This window comes from Crassostrea angulata, chromosome 2 (assembly GCF_025612915.1).
Source record: "Crassostrea angulata isolate pt1a10 chromosome 2, ASM2561291v2, whole genome shotgun sequence".
Lineage (NCBI taxonomy): Eukaryota > Metazoa > Mollusca > Bivalvia > Ostreida > Ostreidae > Magallana > Magallana angulata.
Genome location: NC_069112.1, coordinates 7,006,118 through 7,028,096, shown reverse-complemented (window position 1 = coordinate 7,028,096; position 21,979 = coordinate 7,006,118). Strand labels below are relative to the sequence as shown.

At 33.4% G+C, this 21,979-nt stretch overlaps 1 protein-coding gene across 3 annotated transcripts; it reads right to left on the bottom strand.

The window, feature by feature from the left end:
- Positions 1-331: 331 nt before the first annotated feature.
- Positions 332-15,957, bottom strand: LOC128174917 (eppin-like). 3 transcript variants are annotated; one of them, XR_008242593.1, is made up of 8 exons: positions 15,751-15,955; positions 14,665-14,809; positions 14,034-14,108; positions 12,969-13,142; positions 12,325-12,358; positions 12,082-12,102; positions 3,106-3,253; positions 2,478-2,552 (listed from the first exon to the last, which is right to left on the bottom strand). XR_008242593.1 is itself a non-coding variant. In XM_052840340.1 (7 exons), the coding sequence occupies exons 1-6, from the start codon at positions 12,989-12,991 to the stop codon at positions 1,316-1,318; spliced, it is 483 nt and encodes a 160-aa protein (XP_052696300.1). In that variant the 5' UTR covers positions 12,992-13,130; the 3' UTR covers positions 332-446; positions 1,314-1,315. The 3 variants fall into 3 exon arrangements, 2 of the variants coding, with proteins under 2 accessions (XP_052696300.1, XP_052696299.1); XM_052840340.1 differs by lacking the exons at positions 14,034-14,108; positions 14,665-14,809; positions 15,751-15,955 and adding exons at positions 332-446; positions 1,314-1,497 and having other exon boundaries at positions 12,969-13,130; XM_052840339.1 differs by lacking the exon at positions 2,478-2,552 and having other exon boundaries at positions 3,105-3,253; positions 15,751-15,957.
- Positions 15,958-21,979: the final 6,022 nt, after the last annotated feature.

Sequence of the window (21,979 nt, the reverse complement as noted above, 5' to 3'; positions counted from 1 at the left end):
ACTGATATTAAAAAAAAAACAATAGACATTTTCATAGGTTATCATATCAGTGAAGTTGCTGTACAAAACTTCATGAATTGATTTCGAAATACGGGTGCGTTTTAGCAATAAAAGCTGTGCTGGTTTTGATTTTTTGACGACAGATACGGTTTCACTTATTTAATCATTATGTTAATAACGATTTTTATTAATTAGACATATCCATGACGAAATATTTAAATAAATTAATTCATTTTTAAAGTAAGATCAATTTCTTAGATATTTTGCCTCACTACAAGAAAGCATTTGTTTCTATCATAATGATAAACAAACTGACATCATAATGATTATGTATTTCTTTTGATATTTAATACACCTTGATAGGACATAACTTTAAACATAAACTATTCAAACGTAATGTCATGTCCTTGATGTGGTTTACCTCCATGCTTTTTATCTTGGCCGATCTGAAATAAATAAAATAAGTCATTACTTATTGTATAAAGATTCCATTGAAGTACGCTACAGATTTAATTCAGTAAATTTAGCTACTATGAATTCATATCACTTGTTTTTTTAACTATGCTAAGATGAATTAATCCATACCGATAAACAGAAATTATAACGCTGTTATACCCTCCCTCCAAAGGAGAAGAGCTATTCTTTTTTTTTAAACTTATGAACCTGCCTGTCCGTAACAGTTTTATGCATTTTCCTAAAATATCATAAATTGCAGATGCATTAATTTTTAATACACTCGTTGTTCAGATGAACAATATGTAAGATTATTTCTGTTTTTTTATTTCTGCAGTAAAAATGATGGGATTTATTAGAAAAAAAATTCGATGTCAACTTCACTTTAAACTTCGACCCACTCGCATCAGATCGAAGGTATAACTAGTTTCATTTGCTTACTAGTATCTTGTTTAATATTTTGCGATAGTAGCAAATCAAGTTCAATTTAAATCTGGTAAATATAAGAATGTCTTACAGTCCCCTTCCCACACTCCCATTTACTCATCTAACTTTCTTTGTCTATCCTCTTTATAAACCCTAATCTCATTTTACGTATATATACGATAATGTTCCACATGCTTATGAAATATTATTCAATTATATATATATATATATATATATATATATATATATATATATATATATATATATATATATATATATATATAAAGGCATGCCTTTTGGTTTACATACTTTTTCTTCTACTATATTCTGTTTAGAACAAAATACTGAAAGCTGTAATTAAGTACTTAATTTGTGTTTATATGTGCTTTGACAGTGATATAAGTAAAAATATATATTAAAAAAAAATGACCTACAACTATTGGCTCGTTTTGCAGCGCTGTTCGCATTGTCTTTTTGTCTTATAGTTGTTTCCATTTCCCCCAGATCCACCGTAGTTAAAGGTTTCGCATTGTTTGGTTTGTTCGTTGTACCACCATCTTCGGATTGCTGCTCTACAGAGTCCTACCTCTTTTGGTTCGTAACACGTGTTGGGTTTTCCTGAAACAAATATTATGCAGAAAACATATGAACAAAGGATTCATTTTTATTAAATATATGGATATGAAATTGATAAGTTATAATGTCAAGAACAATTCTTAAACTTAAATTCTAAAAACATTTTGGTTTCAATATTAATTGCTAATTTAAGTCAAAATGATGTTGATTTGTCTTTATTTTTTTGTGGTAAGAACAAGAATTCATTTTTATTCCTTCAAAATAAAAATCAAAAAAGAAACCTATATAATCTAGGATCATTAATACTATAACAGAAAACAAGGAATCTATAGTTTTTATTATGTGTGTTTTGTAGGTCGTACGTTATTACATTTTTCTCTTATAAAATGTATTTATATGCTTTAAATTCGTATCTGGTGATACAGAACTCGATTTGACATTCAAAGGATTTGATAAAGTTTCGGTTTAAAAGTATAAATTTAAAGTCTTACTGAAATCAAACATGAACATGTATGTCATCATTAGATGTTATTTAATTTTACATATGTTATACAGATTTTCAGTATTCATTTTTTGTTGCAACATAGTCAATGGTTTAAGCATATTTTTAATCTTATCATACCGAAAATAAACTGAAATGAATATGTAACACATTTGTACCATGTAAGGATTGTATTTAACCATTACATGTAATAGGTGTAAAAATAAGTCCCCACTATTTTTATGGCATGACAAAAAATGAAAAAAGGGCCCAAAGAAATCAAAAATACTTGATTTAATAATAACATTTACCTGGTTTTCTTGGTTTTAGGGCTGATTTGTAGTTCTATAGTTATATCTTATGCCTGGCTTATGGACTGTTGTGTAGTTATTTAGTGATAGCATTTACCTGGTCTATGGACTGTAGTGTAGTTGAGTTAGTGATAACTTTTACATGCTTTATGGGCTGTAGTGTAGTTATTTAGTGATAACATTTACCTGGTCTATGGGCTGTAGTGTAGCTATTTAGTGATAAAATTTACCTGGTCTGCCTGGTTTAAGGACTGGGTTCACACACCTCCGTCGACACCCACACCCCTGGTCACAGCACTTTTGTCCTAAAAGGCATTTTTGCGAGTTTGTAAACTTACCCTACTCTTAATTAAGACTTCTTTATGGTCGTGATCATTTGTAGAATAATTAAATCTGCCTTAAAAGAAGAGCTACATATATAGATATAAAAGTTTTCAAATTTTAAAGCTAAACCATCGGAATGTTTCTTTACATAATAAACGGTTATAGATTGAAAAACAGTTTCTAAACATTTAATTAGAAATGATGGTTAAAATGTTGACTACCCAGCCTCTCTAATAAAGAAAAAGATGATGCATGCATGTTTAAAGCAAATTATCTATACGAACGGTGATATACAGTGAGGAAATGTTAATCACCAATTGTTTCTTCGTCAAACGTATCGATTTTCTGATGTCAACAGTTGTAACGTTCAGAAATAAAGTGTTGGAAGTTTACCTTAAAATTGTCGACCAACAGCAGATTATTAATGATCTTTTTTTTAAAATAAGATTTAATTGATGAGAAGTGATAAAGATTAGAAATATTTTGTTTATCTTTTCCTACAACGGAATATATAAACGTCTAAACAGAACTTACCGCCTGGACAGTCACTGTCGACGTTACAGCGGTTTAACTCAGGTCTACAATCGCACGTAGTGATTATTTTAGACGCCGGACACACAAATGGCATTGGTGGTCCTGGAGGAGGAGGAGGAGGAGGAGGAGGTCGTCGAACAGCGCAGGCCTGAAAAAAAATAGTCAATCTTTGTTAACTCCAACTAGATAGAACTGTTTAATAACTTCGAGATATCCTAGTATTCGAGATATCGAGGGTAAAATACTGGCGTCGATATTTATGCCCCGCTTCGAAGAAAGGAGGGCCTTTTGCTTTGCTTTGCTGCTGTCCGTCTGACTGTAATTAAATAAAATTTAGGATGCATATTTATCATAATATCTAGGTCAAATTCGATTTTGGGTACGACCGAGCAATTTTCAACAGAGTTATGCCCCTTGGACTCAGTAAAATTCCACTTATTTGCAGTTTCCGTTCATTTTGTTTGCAGAGGTTGTACGAATTGAAATGAAATTTGGTATACAGATTTATTATGATAACATCTAGGTTTTGCAAAATTGGGGACGATCAAGTATTTTTCGACAGAGTTATGCCCACTTGGACTTATTTAAATTCCTCTCATTGGCAGTTTCCGTTTATTTTCGAGATTGCACGTATTGAAAATGAAATTTGGTACACAGATTTATCATATTATTATCTAGATTAATTTCGATTTAGGATACATTCGAACAATTTTCGACAAAGTTAGGCCCTTTTGACCTAGAAAACTTTCAATTATTTGCAGTTTTAGTTCATTTTATTCGTGGTTGTTTCCAAGGGATGGGGCATAAGTGTTTCACAAATATCTCTTGTTACAATTATATTCTAGCTTGATAATATTTTTAAACATTTTTTGAACGTATTCCAAGTTTTCACTTAAAATCATTGCATTGAATATAATGAACTCTTAAAAGTCATAATGTAGTTAAACGTTAAACAGAAAGTAAATATCAAAAGTTGCAAACCAGAAAAACCGATATCTAATCCTGGTTTTAAAGTCAATTCAGTTTATTTTAAAATATAAAAACATAATTTATATTTATATTCTAATTTAAAAAAAATCAGTTACTTACGCTGACGATAAAACACAAAACTAATAGTTTTACTCCAATTTTTCAGCTCTTTTCCAACTGTTGTGGAAGTATGGTAAATATCCGCTTATATAAAGGGATTCTACAAATTTCCTTTCAAAAAACCTGTTACATATATAATTTATTAAGTTGACATTTGGTAACAACCCTATCAATTTCAAATAAAACATTCCTAGAAGCGTCAGATTTAGTAGTAGATCAAGGATATATTATAATCTATGGTATCAATATGACGCATGACTTTTGACACACTTGTCCATTAGGGTCATTGCAATATTTACAAACCGTGTTATAAAATGGACTCCGCACTTTACTTGTTGACCTCGTTCTTAAAAACAGGATTTACTGTACCAAAAACCAGAGGCGTTGTTAAAGGATGGCTTACATCAACGCCCCTGATAATGAGATTTGGTAATTCCCCTTCCATGTGGGTGTCATTTATTTAGATATGTTGCTTTGCATTTTTAAACATAGGGGCACTAGAGTTACTGTGAGCAAGCTCACAAGTGATACCCCCGCTAAGGAAAAAATCATAACGCGTGTATTTTTGCTATTATAGAAAATATTGGATGAATCTATTTCACTGACCATTTTCTATAAATAACAACTGCTCTATTTTTTTTAAAACTGTTAATGCTAATAGGAGTAAACAAACCAATTTCTATCCTTTAATTCCATTTTATTTTAAGTTAACTGTTAATGCATGAGGACATTTGCATTCTTCCTTTAACAACCATGACTCAAATCAAATTCGAATCGAACAAAATCCACATGTCAAGCAGCCATTTAATATCTAAACATTTTGAATTATTGTTATACTGAGCCCGATTTTTCGAGAATTTTTTTTTCCGCACATTTTTTTCCCAAATAAAAATTTCATCGGGGCAGGCCATTTTCAGAGAGACGGGGATGAAAATCTTAAAATAATTTTATGTGGCCTGAGAAGAGCAAGCTTTGTGTCAAATTTTAGCTTCTAATATTTCCATTAATACAAGAAATGACACAGACAAAATTTAGCATTTTTGAAACAATGACCTTGAACTTCCTCCATTGACCTTGGCTCAAGGTCAAGACACACCCTTACGTCATAAGCAATATTTTTGTGAAGTAAGAACATTCAATGCTTCTCCATAAGGAAGATATGGACCGGACACAAATTTTGCATTTTTCTGCCAGTGACCTTGACCTTGCCCGAATGACCTTGGGTCAAGGTCATGACACACCCTTAGGTCATAAGCAATCTTTGTGTGAAGTAAGAACTTCCAATGTCAATGTTTCTCTATAAGAAAGATATGGACTGGAGACGAATTTTGCATTTTTTCTGCCAGTGACCTTGACCGAATGACCTTGGGTCAAGGTCATGACACATCCTTATGTCATAAGCAATCTTTGTGTGAAGTAAGAACTTCCAATGTTTCTCCATAAGAAAGATATGGACCGGACACGATTGCGCAGACAGACGGACGGACGGACAAGGTGATTTCTATATACCCCCACCCCCCCCCCCCCCAAACTTTGTTTGCGGGGGAATAATAAAGGTGTTTGATCTTCTACTACCAACGATCGGGAAGTGAAGGTCTTGTTTCATAAAATTATTTAATTTTACTAATGTCACATATATCATACAATATTGTTTACTGATAAAGATAATACACATGTATATATTACTTGTCACAAAAAATACAACTGCACTCAAAGAAAATGTACCTGTTCGTCATTTTTCACTTTTAAAACTATAGCATTTTTTCAGATTTATTTTGGAGGTTTTGCCTTTGACCTGCTTATAAATCGGGCTACTTTTTTGTAAGAATATCGGCCTACAGATTTATACTAATTTTACGATATTTTTCCCCATCAATATCGCTTTTAAACTTTTAAACTTTTAAAAACATTTTCACTAAGATAAATAACTTTGATTCTTTTAATACAAATGGAATTCTCTAACGGCGTTGTTCTAGAAGAGGAGCTTTGTATGCAGCTCGGATAACAGGATGTCATCATAGAATTCGTCATCGCTATCACTATTGGCAACTTCCTCCGGAACCATGGATTGGAATTCACTATCGGCAGATTAAGAAGGTCCTGACACCAAATCACTGTAAAAAGCGTCCTCCTCGGATTCGACGTTGTTGTTGCTGATTCCGCACTTCTTGAACGAATGGCATATAATATCTGTGGCACTGAGTCCCAGTCTTCTCTTGTATATCCGACGATTACATTGTAGCTGGGCCTTCTCAGATTTTCTCCCGCCGTAATTCCTTCTCTCCGTTGATCATCCATTCGGTCCATAGCTCCCGCATCTTTGTCTTTAATGGCATAGTCAGGGACACGCCCAGTGCCTGTAAAACTAAAGTGAGTGCAACTTTCGGAAATCACCTCCTTCGTCTATTACAGAGTTCTTTTTTACTTTATACCCTAGATGTCCTCGAAACATGTCCCACACAAGTTAACTCTTTCTGTAATCAGGGCGGCGGGAAGGGTCGACCACACTTTACAAAAATCTCCGTTCCCTTTTTATTCACATGTAGTAACACTCCGGCTTGGAGGTTCTTTGTGGGCATAGTCTTCCTTTTAAACACAACAAATGGCTTTAATTTAGTACCGTAGGCCATGCAAATTCACATAATTTCTTTGCCCCTGTTTTTTTTTTACTGACTTTTTACCTTTTATAACGAACTGTCTGGTTCGGTGATAGGTCTAAGAAAATTGGCGTTTCGTCCATGTTTCCGATGGATGGCGGGGGGGGGGGGGGGGGGGGGGTCATGGAGTCTACATTAATAGGAAACGATGGAAACTCTGTTTTCTTCTCGATGTCGGTTGGAAGCTTTTTGGCGAGGCCATGTCAATTCATGAAGCGGTGGCGTCACCCAGTCAATGTCATGACGGCCTTGGGGGGATAGCCTTGGCTTTTTTTCACTTTCCATAGAGCTTGTACTCTGATGGCAACACCATGTTTCCTGCTGACGCATTTCTGTAATCTTGTTGAACAGGTGTTTCTGAAGGGCCTAAGGTGAGGAGCTCCGTGTCCTTGTTTCGCTAAACTCTGATCAGCTTCTCGTTGACTCCATATTATCTTTATGCAGCAGCATCGCTATGTTGTTCCATATACAACCAAACTTCATGCAATATCAGTTTCAAAACTTCTGCAAATGTGATATGCTCTGTCAAATACTGTGTGTGTTATCTCGGAACATGGAGCCAACGTGCAATATTGGTGCAATAAACTTTATTTCTTCTTCGGGCTTACACGTCTGTGTTGGACATCATAACACTTGTATTAGACTAACACAATTGTAAGTTCAAATACCCATAAAACCACTGTAGAAAAAAATATCCAATCATTATATATAGTCTCTTGATGAGAAAGAAAATGCAATATTGAAACATGCAGTAGCTATGTACGGATTTATCGATTTAAGAAAATACCTGTTTCTAACCAGTAAACACAAGAAGGGGAAAAGATAAAGAGCAACAGTTGTATTAACAAATTCAGGAAATATACCATGTTTTTTCATCTGAACAGGTAGAAAACACGCTAAACATCGCTAAGTTACTCGATGAAAATATATAATGTATTAAGAGATTAACACATATCAAATATTGCAAAGCATAAACATATACTGACTAAAATCGTATGTGTTCAAATAGTGTGTTTGCTGTTTTAAAAAATGTATTATAAAAACATCTGCATCCCTTATGCACTCTTAACTATTTACCACTTCAGAAGCACATTGATCCTTTATCAAGAAAAGCCACTTAATTATCTAAACAATATTTTTGACATTTTTTTTTAAATTTTTCTAAAATCGCACAATTCATTTGCTGTACAGAACTGCATAAATTGATTTCAATATACCGATGCCTCTTAGCAATGAAAGCTGTGCTGGTTTTGACTTGAATGACAAATACCATGTCATTTTTTATTGATCAATTATTTTGATTATAACAATTAAATTGATGATATCAATAACGAATTACCTAAATTAAATATTAATAAAATAAAATATTTAAATATTGCGGTCCATCCATTTTGTTTAAAATTGAACATGGAAAAATAAGACGATAGGTTGTTTAAAATGTTAGAATGTTTTATGACTTTGGTAAGAATCATGATTTAAATATTTTATCAATATCAAACATTAAACTCTTTAAAAAATTATGTCTTACTATGTTTTGTAAACTTGTTAATAGAAATTGTCATCTTTTAGGTTACAAAACCGATTCCCAGAAGTGGAGTATAGAAAATATAAAACAAACTGCAGGAATATAAGTTTCCAGATGACCGATAACAGTTTTTCATTTCTCATTATGTCATTTGCAGATTGCCGTTAGGTTGGTAACAATTGTGTTAAATATATCTTTTAAATGTCGTTCTCAGATATAAATCTGATTAAACTGTGGAAAGAGAAAGATAGCTCCTGCAGGAAGTTGCGGTTTTTCATTTATTAAAATGCTTTTACTTTTGAAATGGTGTTTTGGAATAAATATGAAAACACTCTCACCATGTGGCCACATTGGCCCGCTCTAGGCCCATAGCCAATGAATTTTACGAATTCGGTAATTTATTAGGACTTCATGGACATCAATACCATGTTTTATATAGCAGAAGAGAAGATTTTTTAAAGATTTAATATATTTTTACTATCTGGTCGAATTGGTCCCACCATAGGGCCACGAGTGTCAAAATTTAGATAGAGGTGATCAAGATCAGACCGAAAACGTAAACGAGGAGGTCAAACTGATGACTATACCCATGGTGCCAGGCATTCACTAAACTCATAGCTATACCCTTAGTTCCAGGCATTCATTAACTTATAGCTATACCCATAGTGTCAGGCTTTCACTTAACTCATAGCTATACCCTTAATATCTTGCATTCACTAAACTCAAAGTTCTACACATAGTGCTAGGCATTCACTAAACTTACAGCTATATCCATTGTGCCAGGCATTCACTATGTCATAGCTTTATCCAGGTTGCATGGCATTCACTAAACTCATAGCTTTATTGATAGTGCCAGGCATTTACTAAACTTACAGCTATACCCATGATATCAGGCATTCACTAAACTCATAGCTATACTCACAGTGCCAGGCTTTCACTAAATAGCTATACCCATAGTACCAGGCATTCACTAAACTCATAGCTGTTCCCATAGTGTCAGGCATTCACTTAACTCATAGTTTTACCCATAGTACCAAGCATTCACTAAACTAATTGCTATACCCATAGTACCAGGCATTAATTAACTCATAGCTATACCCATATTGCCAGGCATTCACTAAACTCATAGCTATACCCATAGTGTTAGGCATTCACTAAACTTACAGCTATACCGATAGTGTCAGGCATTCAGTGTCAGGCATTCACTTAACTCATAGTTATACCCATAGTGCCAAGCATTCACTAAACTCTTAGCTATACCCATGGTGCCAGGCATTCACTAAACTTACAGCAATACCCATAATATCAGGCATTCACTAAACTCATAGCTATACCCATAGTACCAGGCATCCACTAAAATCATAGCTATACCCATAGTACCAGGCATCCACTTAACTCATAGCTATACCCATATTGCCAGGCATTCACTAAACTCATAGCTTTACTCATAGTGCCAGGCATTCACTTAACTCTTAGCTATACCCATAGAGTCAGGCAACTCTAAACTTACAGCTATACCAATAGTGTCAGGCATTCACTTAACTTACAGCTATACAGCAAAACTCGTTTATAACGAATTCAAGGGACCATAGAAAAAACTTCGTTATAGCCGTAATTCGCAATACGTTTATAACGAATTCGTAAAAAATATTATAGCGAATTCGTTATAAAATAATAAAGGGTTTTTCAGGCTAACAGTTTTCTAAACTATCGTAAGTTATAAAATTAGTATTACCTTCATTTACAAAAAATGTCAATATAACCATTTCATTTCAATTTTTAAAAAAATTCCGTATACTTTTTGAATTTGAGTATTTTATATATGCATCTTAAAATTGCATGTTTCTTCAATGAAATTTGAAATGGAAAAAATTCGTTATAAAAATGATAAAATACGTTAAAATTTTGCCAGCGGGGGTCTCAAAAGTACTTCGTTATAGCCGTAAATTCGTTATAGCCGTGTTCGTAATATGCATCAATTTTCTATAGGTTTATATAAGAAATTTGCCGGGACATGAAAAATAATTCGTTATAGCCGTAAATTCGCTAAATCCGTGTTCGTTATATTCGAGTTATGCAGTACCTATAGTGCCAGGCATTTTGAAAATTTTACTGAACATACTAAAAAGTCATTACAGAGGTGAAATGAAACAAGTTGTTGTCCTTTTTAAAAGGACTGCAATACGTGGACCATATGCATACGTGAAAGCCTAAAGATTATCACAAATTCCACCGACTCCAGCCCCATGCTTTTAACCACTAAATTTGTACGTTGTATTACGTGTATGTAGAGCCCTGAAGGACTGCAAACGATAGCATTGTCTAGCCGCCTAACTTAAAGTCATTTTTTGAAAATTGTCTAATTAAAAGTAATTTTTTTACAATAATGTAAACATTTATTTATATTTTCATTAGATATAAATGATTTGGTCAAACAAAGAGAGATAACTTTGTATTTTGGGTTAAAATAGTTCATTTCATAATAGAAAATAACTGAAAACGGAAATGATTTTAAAACATCTTTCCCCCCCGTGATACAAAAATTCCTTTTAAGGGGTTTTAATTATTGTTATTTAGCATATTATTACCAAAGGCTTTCTTGTTTCACGGGGGGGGGGGGGGGGGGGGAAACATATGTCTACAGACTGAAATACATTCAAAACAAAATTTTTGTTTTGTAAATTTTCGAAAACTAATTAACAGATATGAATTAAAGTGAAATTGTGTTTTAATATATATCGTAAATATGTTATTATTAAGTTTTTCTGCACATATTGGCCGCTTAATAGTATTTTCCTCACGCATAGAGACCGATTTCAATGAATTTTTTTTAGACCCGGCGTTAGCAAAACTTTTGTTTAAAAATAAATTATTTGATTAAAAATTTTATTTTGATATAAATTGATAAGGATTTGATTATACTTTTTAGTAGAAAACTTAGTTTTTTTAAATATCTGACAGAAATTCCGAAATATTTGGATGTGAAATGTAGGCGGGAAACGGGCGTTAGCGTTCGCAGTTCTTTTTATCTCGGAGTTTAAAGGGTTCATACTTCTAAAATCATGATGATCTATATTCATGAAAATTGTATGTATAGTATCATAGATATATAAAAAGTATAGATAAAATATACAAACTTATCAATAAATTTATATATGCACTGATTTGATAGCATAATTTTTAAAATTTAATTGCAAGATAATAGCTCTAATAATATTCCGTCCTTGAGTGTTATACATATTACAATCCACTAACACTACTTGTACTGGATTCCGAAGCTTCACAACGCAGCACTGTTAAAGTTGACGTTGAAAATATCAGCGGATTTAAACAAACATAAAACGATGCATCTATTATTACAAAATATTTGTGTAAATAATATTATCATGATATAAATCAATGCTTCTTTGTATGATATGATTTAGTGATATGTGGTACATGAAAGAGTTGTAAATAATCCATTCATCTAATACCAAATTAATAAAGACAAATCGACAATAAATGAGTTTTTCATTTTTAAAGAAGTAAGATCCACTCCTTAGATATTTTGCCTCACTACATGAAAGCATATGTTTCTGTCATAATATTAAACAAACAGACATCATAATGATTATGTATTTCTTTTGATATTTAATACACCTTGATAGGACATAACTTTAAACAAAAATTATTCCAACGTAATGTCATGTCCTCAATGTGGTTTACCTCCATGCTTTTTTCCTGGATCTGAAATAAACAAAATAAGTCATTACTCATTGTATAAAGATTCCATTGAAGTACGCTACAGATTTAATTAAGTAAATTTAGCTCCTATGAATTCATTTCACTTGGGTTTTTTTTAACTATGCTGAGATGAATTAATCCATACCGGACAACAGAAATAACAACGCTGTTATACCCCCCCCCCTCCAAAGGAGAAGAGATATACTTTTTTTAATACTTTTGTACCTGCCTGTCCGTAACAGTTTTCTGTCGTGTTTTCCTAAAATAAAAATTACAATGCATGAGTTTTTAATACACTCGTTGTTTATATGAACAATATGGTAAGATTATTTCTGTTTTTTAATTTCTGCAGTAAAAATGGTGGGATTTATAAGAATAAAAAATTCGATGTCAACTTCACTTTAAACTTAGACCCACTCGCATCAGATCGAAGGTATAACTAGTTTCATTTGCTTACTAGTATCTTGTTTAATATTTTGCGATAGTAGCAAATCAAGTTCAATTTAAATCTGGTAAATATAAGAATGTCTTACAGTCCCCTTCCCACACTCCCATTTACTCATCTAACTTTCTTTGTCTATCCTCTTCATAAACCCTAATCTCATTTTACGTATATATACGATAATGTTCCACAAGCTTATGAAATATTATTCAATTATATATATATATATATATATATATATATATATATATATATATATATATATATAGGCATGCCTTTTGGTTTACATACTTTTTCTTCTACTATATTCTGTTTAGAACAAAATACTGAAAGCTGTAATTAAGTACTTAATTTGTGTTTATATGTGCTTTGACAGTGATATAAGTAAAAAATATATATATATAAAAAATGTCCTACAACTACTGACTCGTTTTGCAGCGCTGTTCGCATTGTCTTTTTGTCTTATAGTTGTTTCCATTTCCCCCAGATCCACCGTAGTTAAAGGTTTCGCATTGTTTGGTTTGTTCGTTGTACCACCATCTTCGGATTGCTGCTCTACAGAGTCCTACCTCTTTTGGTTCGTAACACGTGTTGGGTTTTCCTGAAACAAATATTATGCAGAAAACATATGAACAAAGGATTCATTTTTATTAAATATATGGATATGAAATTGATAAGTTAAAATGTCAAGAACAATTCTTAAACTTAAATTCTAAAAACATTTTGGTTTCAATATTAATTGCTAATTTAAGTCAAAATGATGTTGATTTGTCTTTATTTTTTTGTGGTAAGAACAAGAATTCATTTTTATTCCTTCAAGATAAAAATCAAAAAAGAAACCTTTATAATCTAGGATCATTAATACTATAACAGAAAACAAGGAATCTATAGTTTTTATTATGTGTGTTTTGTAGGTCGTACGTTATGACATTTTTCTCTTATAAAATGGATTTATATGCTTTAAATTCGTATCTGGTGATACAGAACTCGATTTGACATTCGAAGGATTTGATAAAGTTTCGGTTTAAAAGTATAAATTTAAAGTCTTACTGAAATCAAACATGAACATGTATGTCATCATTAGATTTTATTTAATTTTACATATGTTATACAGATTTTCAGGATTCATTTTTTGTTGCAACATAGTCAATGGTTTAAGCATATTTTTAATCTTATCATACCGAAAATAAACTGAAATGAATATGTAACACATTTGTACCATGTAAGGATTGTATTTAACCATTACATGTAATAGGTGTAAAAATAAGTCCCCACTATTTTTGTGACATGACAAAAAATGAAAAAAGGGCCCAAAGAAATCAAAAATACTTGATTTAATAATAACATTTACCTGGTTTTCTTGGTTTTAGGGCTGATTTGTAGTTCTATAGTTATATCTTATGCCTGGTTAATGGACTGTTGTGTAGTTATTTAGTGATAGCATTTACCTGGTCTATGGGCTGTAGTGTAGCTATTTAGTGATAAAATTTACCTGGTCTGCCTGGTTTAAGGACTGGGTTCACACACCTCCGTCGACACCCACACCCCTGGTCACAGCACTTTTGTCCTAAAATGCATGTTTGCGAGTTTGTAAACTTACCCTACTCTTAATTAAGACTTCTTTATGGTCGTGATCATTTGTAGAATAATTAAATCTGCCTTAAAAGAAGAGCTACATATATAGATATAAAAGTTTTCATATTTTAAAGCTAAACCATCGGAATGTTTCTTTACATAATAAACGGTTATAGATTGAAAAACAGTTTCTAAACATTTAATTAGAAATGATGGTTTAAATGTTGACTACCCAGCCTCTCTAATAAAGAAAAAGATGATGCATGCATGTTTAAAGCAAATCATCTATACGAACGGTGACATACAGTGAGGAAATGTAAATCACCAATTGTTTCTTCGTCAAACGTATCGATTTTCTGATGTCAACAGTTGTAACGTTCAGAAATAAAGTGTTGGAAGTTTACCTTAAAATTGTCGACCAACAGCAGATTATTAATGATCTTTTTTTTTTTTAAATAAGATTTAATTGATGAGAAGTGATAAAGATTAGAAATATTTTGTTTATCTTTTCCTACAACGGAATATATAAACGTCTAAACAGAACTTACCGCCTGGACAGTCACTGTCGACGTTACAGCGGTTTAACTCAGGTCTACAATCGCACGTAGTGATTATTTTAGACGCCGGACACACAAATGGCATTGGTGGTCCTGGAGGAGGAGGAGGAGGAGGAGGTCGTCGAACAGCGCAGGCCTGAAAAAAAATAGTCAATCTTTGTTAACTCCAACTAGATAGAACTGTTTAATAACTTCGAGATATCCCAGTATTCGAGATATCGAGGGTAAAATACTGGCGTCGATATTTATGCCCCGCTTCGAAGAAAGGAGGGCCTTTTGCTTTGCTTTGCTGCTGTCCGTCTGACTGTAATTAAATAAAATTTAGGATGCATATTTATCATAATATCTAGGTCAAATTCGATTTTGGGTACGACCGAGCAATTTTCAACAGAGTTATGCCCCTTGGACTCAGTAAAATTCCACTTATTTGCAGTTTCCGTTCATTTTGTTTGCAGAGGTTGTACGAATTGAAATGAAATTTGGTATACAGATTTATTATGATAACATCTAGGTTTTGCAAAATTGGGGACGATCAAGTATTTTTCGACAGAGTTATGCCCACTTGGACTTAGTTAAATTCCTCTCATTGGCAGTTTCCGTTTATTTTCGAGATTGCACGTATTGAAAATGAAATTTGGTACACAGATTTATCATATTATTATCTAGATTAATTTCGATTTAGGATACATTCGAACAATTTTCGACAAAGTTAGGCCCTTTTGACCTAGAAAACTTTCAATTATTTGCAGTTTTAGTTCATTTTATTCGTGGTTGTTTCCAAGGGATGGGGCATAAGTGTTTCACAAATATCTCTTGTTACAATTATATTCTAGCTTGATAATATTTTTAAACATTTTTTGAACGTATTCCAAGTTTTCACTTAAAATCATTGCATTGAATATAATGAACTCTTAAAAGTCATAATGTAGTTAAACGTTAAACAGAAAGTAAATATCAAAAGTTGCAAACCAGAAAAACCGATATCTAATCCTGGTTTTAAAGTCAATTCAGTTTATTTTAAAATATAAAAACATAATTTATATTTATATTCTAATTTAAAAAAAATCAGTTACTTACGCTGACGATAAAACACAAAACTAATAGTTTTACTCCCATTTTTCAGCTCTTTTCCAACTGTTGTGGAAGTATGGTAAATATCCGCTTATATAAAGGGATTCTACAAATTTCCTTTCAAAAAACCTGTTACATATATAATTTATTAAGTTGACATTTGGTAACAACCCTATCAATTTCAAATAAAACATTCCTAGAAGCGTCAGATTTAGTAGTAGATCAAGGATATATTATAATCTATGGTATCAATATGACGCATGACTTTTGACACACTTGTCCATTAGGGTCATTGCAATATTTACAAACCGTGTTATAAAATGGACTCCGCACTTTACTTGTTGACCTCGTTCTTAAAAACAGGATTTACTGTACCAAAAACCAGAGGCGTTGTTAAAGGATGGCTTACATCAACGCCCCTGATAATGAGATTTGGTTATTCCCCTTCCATGTGGCTGTCATTTATTTAGATATGTTGCTTTGCATTTTTAAACATAGGGGCACTAGAGTTACTGTGAGCAAGCTCACAAGTGATACCCCCGCTAAGGAAAAAATCATAACGCGTGTATTTTTGCTATTATAGAAAATATTGGATGAATCTATTTCACTGACCATTTTCTATAAATAACAACTGCTCTATTTTTTTTAAAACTGTTAATGCTAATAGGAGTAAACAAACCAATTTCTATCCTTTAATTCCATTTTATTTTAAGTTAACTGTTAATGCATGAGGACATTTGCATTCTTCCTTTAACAACCATGACTCAAATCAAATTCGAATCGAACAAAATCCACATGTCAAGCAGCCATTTAATATTTAAACATTTTGAATTATTGTTATACTGAGCCCGATTTTTCGCGAATTTTTTTTTCCGCACATTTTTTTTCCCAAATAAAAATTTCATTGGGGCAGGCCATTTTCAGAGAGACGGGGATGAAAATCTTAAAATAATTTTATGTGGCCTGAGAAGAGCAAGCTTTGTGTCAAATTTTAGCTTCTAATATTTCCATTAATACAAGAAATGACACAGACAAAATTAAGCATTTTCGAAACAATGACCTTGAACTTCCTCCATTGACCTTGGCTCAAGGTCAAGACACACCCTTACGTCATAAGCAATATTTTTGTGAAGTAAGAACATTCAATGCTTCTCCATAAGGAAGATATGGACCGGACACAAATTTTGCATTTTTTCTGCCAGTGACCTTGACCTTGCCCGAATGACCTTGGGTCAAGGTCATGACACACCCTTAGGTCATAAGCAATCTTTGTGTGAAGTAAGAACTTCCAATGTCAATGTTTCTCTATAAGAAAGATATGGACCGGACACGAATTTTGCATTTTTTCTGCCAGTGACCTTGACCGAATGACCTTGGGTCAAGGTCATGACACATCCTTATGTCATAAGCAATCTTTGTGTGAAGTAAGAACTTCCAATGTTTCTCCATAAGAAAGATATGGACCGGACACGATTGCGCAGACAGACGGACGGACGGACAAGGTGCTTTATATATATCCCCCCCCAAACTTTGTTTGCGGGGGAATAATAAAGGTGTTTGATCTTCTACTACCAACGATCGGGAAGTGAAGGTCTTGTTTCATAAAATTATTTAATTTTACTAATGTCACATATATCATACAATATTGTTTACTGATAAAGATAATACACATGTATATATTACTTGTCACAAAAAATACAACTGCACTCAAAGAAAATGTACCTGTTCGTCATTTTTCACTTTTAAAACTATAGCATTTTTTCAGATTTATTTTGGAGGTTTTGCCTTTGACCTGCTTATAAATCGGGCTACTTTTTTGTAAGAATATCGGCCTACAGATTTATACTAATTTTACGATATTTTTCCCCATCAATATCGCTTTTAAACTTTTAAACTTTTAAAAACATTTTCACTAAGATAAATAACTTTGATTCTTTTAATACAAATGGAATTCTCTAACGGCGTTGTTCTAGAAGAGGAGCTTTGTATGCAGCTCGGATAACAGGATGTCATCATAGAATTCGTCATCGCTATCACTATTGGCAACTTCCTCCGGAACCATGGATTGGAATTCACTATCGGCAGATTAAGAAGGTCCTGACACCAAATCACTGTAAAAAGCGTCCTCCTCGGATTCGACGTTGTTGTTGCTGATTCCGCACTTCTTGAACGAATGGCATATAATATCTGTGGCACTGAGTCCCAGTCTTCTCTTGTATATCCGACGATTACATTGTAGCTGGGCCTTCTCAGATTTTCTCCCGCCGTAATTCCTTCTCTCCGTTGATCATCCATTCGGTCCATAGCTCCCGCATCTTTGTCTTTAATGGCATAGTCAGGGACACGCCCAGTGCCTGTAAAACTAAAGTGAGTGCAACTTTCGGAAATCACCTCCTTCGTCTATTACAGAGTTCTTTTTTACTTTATACCCTAGATGTCCTCGAAACATGTCCCACACAAGTTAACTCTTTCTGTAATCAGGGCGGCGGGAAGGGTCGACCACACTTTACAAAAATCTCCGTTCCCTTTTTATTCACATGTAGTAACACTCCGGCTTGGAGGTTCTTTGTGGGCATAGTCTTCCTTTTAAACACAACAAATGGCTTTAATTTAGTACCGTAGGCCATGCAAATTCACATAATTTCTTTGCCCCTGTTTTTTTTTTACTGACTTTTTACCTTTTATAACGAACTGTCTGGTTCGGTGATAGGTCTAAGAAAATTGGCGTTTCGTCCATGTTTCCGATGGATGGCGGGGGGGGGGGGGGTCATGGAGTCTACATTAATAGGAAACGATGGAAACTCTGTTTTCTTCTCGATGTCGGTTGGAAGCTTTTTGGCGAGGCCATGTCAATTCATGAAGCGGTGGCGTCACCCAGTCAATGTCATGACGGCCTTGGGGGGATAGCCTTGGCTTTTTTTCACTTTCCATAGAGCTTGTACTCTGATGGCAACACCATGTTTCCTGCTGACGCATTTCTGTAATCTTGTTGAACAGGTGTTTCTGAAGGGCCTAAGGTGAGGAGCTCCGTGTCCTTGTTTCGCTAAACTCTGATCAGCTTCTCGTTGACTCCATATTATCTTTATGCAGCAGCATCGCTATGTTGTTCCATATACAACCAAACTTCATGCAATATCAGTTTCAAAACTTCTGCAAATGTGATATGCTCTGTCAAATACTGTGTGTGTTATCTCGGAACATGGAGCCAACGTGCAATATTGGTGCAATAAACTTTATTTCTTCTTCGGGCTTACACGTCTGTGTTGGACATCATAACACTTGTATTAGACTAACACAATTGTAAGTTCAAATACCCATAAAACCACTGTAGAAAAAAATATCCAATCATTATATATAGTCTCTTGATGAGAAAGAAAATGCAATATTGAAACATGCAGTAGCTATGTACGGATTTATCGATTTAAGAAAATACCTGTTTCTAACCAGTAAACACAAGAAGGGGAAAAGATCAAAGAGCAACAGTTGTATTAACAAATTCAGGAAATATACCATGTTTTTTCATCTGAACAGGTAGAAAACACGCTAAACATCGCTAAGTTACTCGATGAAAATATATAATGTATTAAGAGATTAACACATATCAAATATTGCAAAGCATAAACATATACTGACTAAAATCGTATGTGTTCAAATAGTGTGTTTGCTGTTTTAAAAAATGTATTATAAAAACATCTGCATCCCTTATGCACTCTTAACTATTTACCACTTCAGAAGCACATTGATCCTTTATCAAGAAAAGCCACTTAATTATCTAAACAATATTTTTGACATTTTTTTTTAAATTTTTCTAAAATCGCACAATTCATTTGCTGTACAGAACTGCATAAATTGATTTCAATATACCGATGCCTCTTAGCAATGAAAGCTGTGCTGGTTTTGACTTGAATGACAAATACCATGTCATTTTTTATTGATCAATTATTTTGATTATAACAATTAAATTGATGATATCAATAACGAATTACCTAAATTAAATATTAATAAAATAAAATATTTAAATATTGCGGTCCATCCATTTTGTTTAAAATTGAACATGGAAAAATAAGACGATAGGTTGTTTAAAATGTTAGAATGTTTTATGACTTTGGTAAGAATCATGATTTAAATATTTTATCAATATCAAACATTAAACTCTTTAAAAAATTATGTCTTACTATGTTTTGTAAACTTGTTAATAGAAATTGTCATCTTTTAGGTTACAAAACCGATTCCCAGAAGTGGAGTATAGAAAATATAAAACAAACTGCAGGAATATAAGTTTCCAGATGACCGATAACAGTTTTTCATTTCTCATTATGTCATTTGCAGATTGCCGTTAGGTTGGTAACAATTGTGTTAAATATATCTTTTAAATGTCGTTCTCAGATATAAATCTGATTAAACTGTGGAAAGAGAAAGATAGCTCCTGCAGGAAGTTGCGGTTTTTCATTTATTAAAATGCTTTTACTTTTGAAATGGTGTTTTGGAATAAATATGAAAACACTCTCACCATGTGGCCACATTGGCCCGCTCTAGGCCCATAGCCAATGAATTTTACGAATTCGGTAATTTATTAGGACTTCATGGACATCAATACCATGTTTTATATAGCAGAAGAGAAGATTTTTTAAAGATTTAATATATTTTTACTATCTGGTCGAATTGGTCCCACCATAGGGCCACGAGTGTCAAAATTTAGATAGAGGTGATCAAGATCAGACCGAAAACGTAAACGAGGAGGTCAAACTGATGACTATACCCATGGTGCCAGGCATTCACTAAACTCATAGCTATACCCTTAGTTCCAGGCATTCATTAACTTATAGCTATACCCATAGTGTCAGGCTTTCACTTAACTCATAGCTATACCCTTAATATCTTGCATTCACTAAACTCAAAGTTCTACACATAGTGCTAGGCATTCACTAAACTTACAGCTATATCCATTGTGCCAGGCATTCACTATCTCATAGCTTTATCCAGGTTGCATGGCATTCACTAAACTCATAGCTTTATTGATAGTGCCAGGCATTTACTAAACTTACAGCTATACCCATGATATCAGGCATTCACTAAACTCATAGCTATACTCACAGTGCCAGGCTTTCACTAAATAGCTATACCCATAGTACCAGGCATTCACTAAACTCATAGCTGTTCCCATAGTGTCAGGCATTCACTTAACTCATAGTTTTACCCATAGTACCAAGCATTCACTAAACTAATTGCTATACCCATAGTACCAGGCATTAATTAACTCATAGCTATACCCATATTGCCAGGCATTCACTAAACTCATAGCTATACCCATAGTGTTAGGCATTCACTAAACTTACAGCTATACCGATAGTGTCAGGCATTCAGTGTCAGGCATTCACTTAACTCATAGTTATACCCATAGTGCCAAGCATTCACTAAACTCTTAGCTATACCCATGGTGCGAGGCATTCACTAAACTTACAGCAATACCCATAATATCAGGCATTCACTAAACTCATAGCTATACCCATAGTACCAGGCATCCACTAAAATCATAGCTATACCCATAGTACCAGGCATCCACTTAACTCATAGCTATACCCATATTGCCAGGCATTCACTAAACTCATAGCTTTACTCATAGTGCCAGGCATTCACTTAACTCTTAGCTATACCCATAGAGTCAGGCAACTCTAAACTTACAGCTATACCAATAGTGTCAGGCATTCACTTAACTTACAGCTATACAGCAAAACTCGTTTATAACGAATTCAAGGGACCATAGAAAAAACTTCGTTATAGCCGTAATTCGCAATACGTTTATAACGAATTCGTAAAAAATATTATAGCGAATTCGTTATAAAATAATAAAGGGTTTTTCAGGCTAACAGTTTTCTAAACTATCGTAAGTTATAAAATTAGTATTACCTTCATTTACAAAAAATGTCAATATAACCATTTCATTTCAATTTTTAAAAAAATTCCGTATACTTTTTGAATTTGAGTATTTTATATATGCATCTTAAAATTGCATGTTTCTTCAATGAAATTTGAAATGGAAAAAATTCGTTATAAAAATGATAAAATACGTTAAAATTTTGCCAGCGGGGGTCTCAAAAGTACTTCGTTATAGCCGTAAATTCGTTATAGCCGTGTTCGTAATATGCATCAATTTTCTATAGGTTTATATAAGAAATTTGCCGGGACATGAAAAATAATTCGTTATAGCCGTAAATTCGCTAAATCCGTGTTCGTT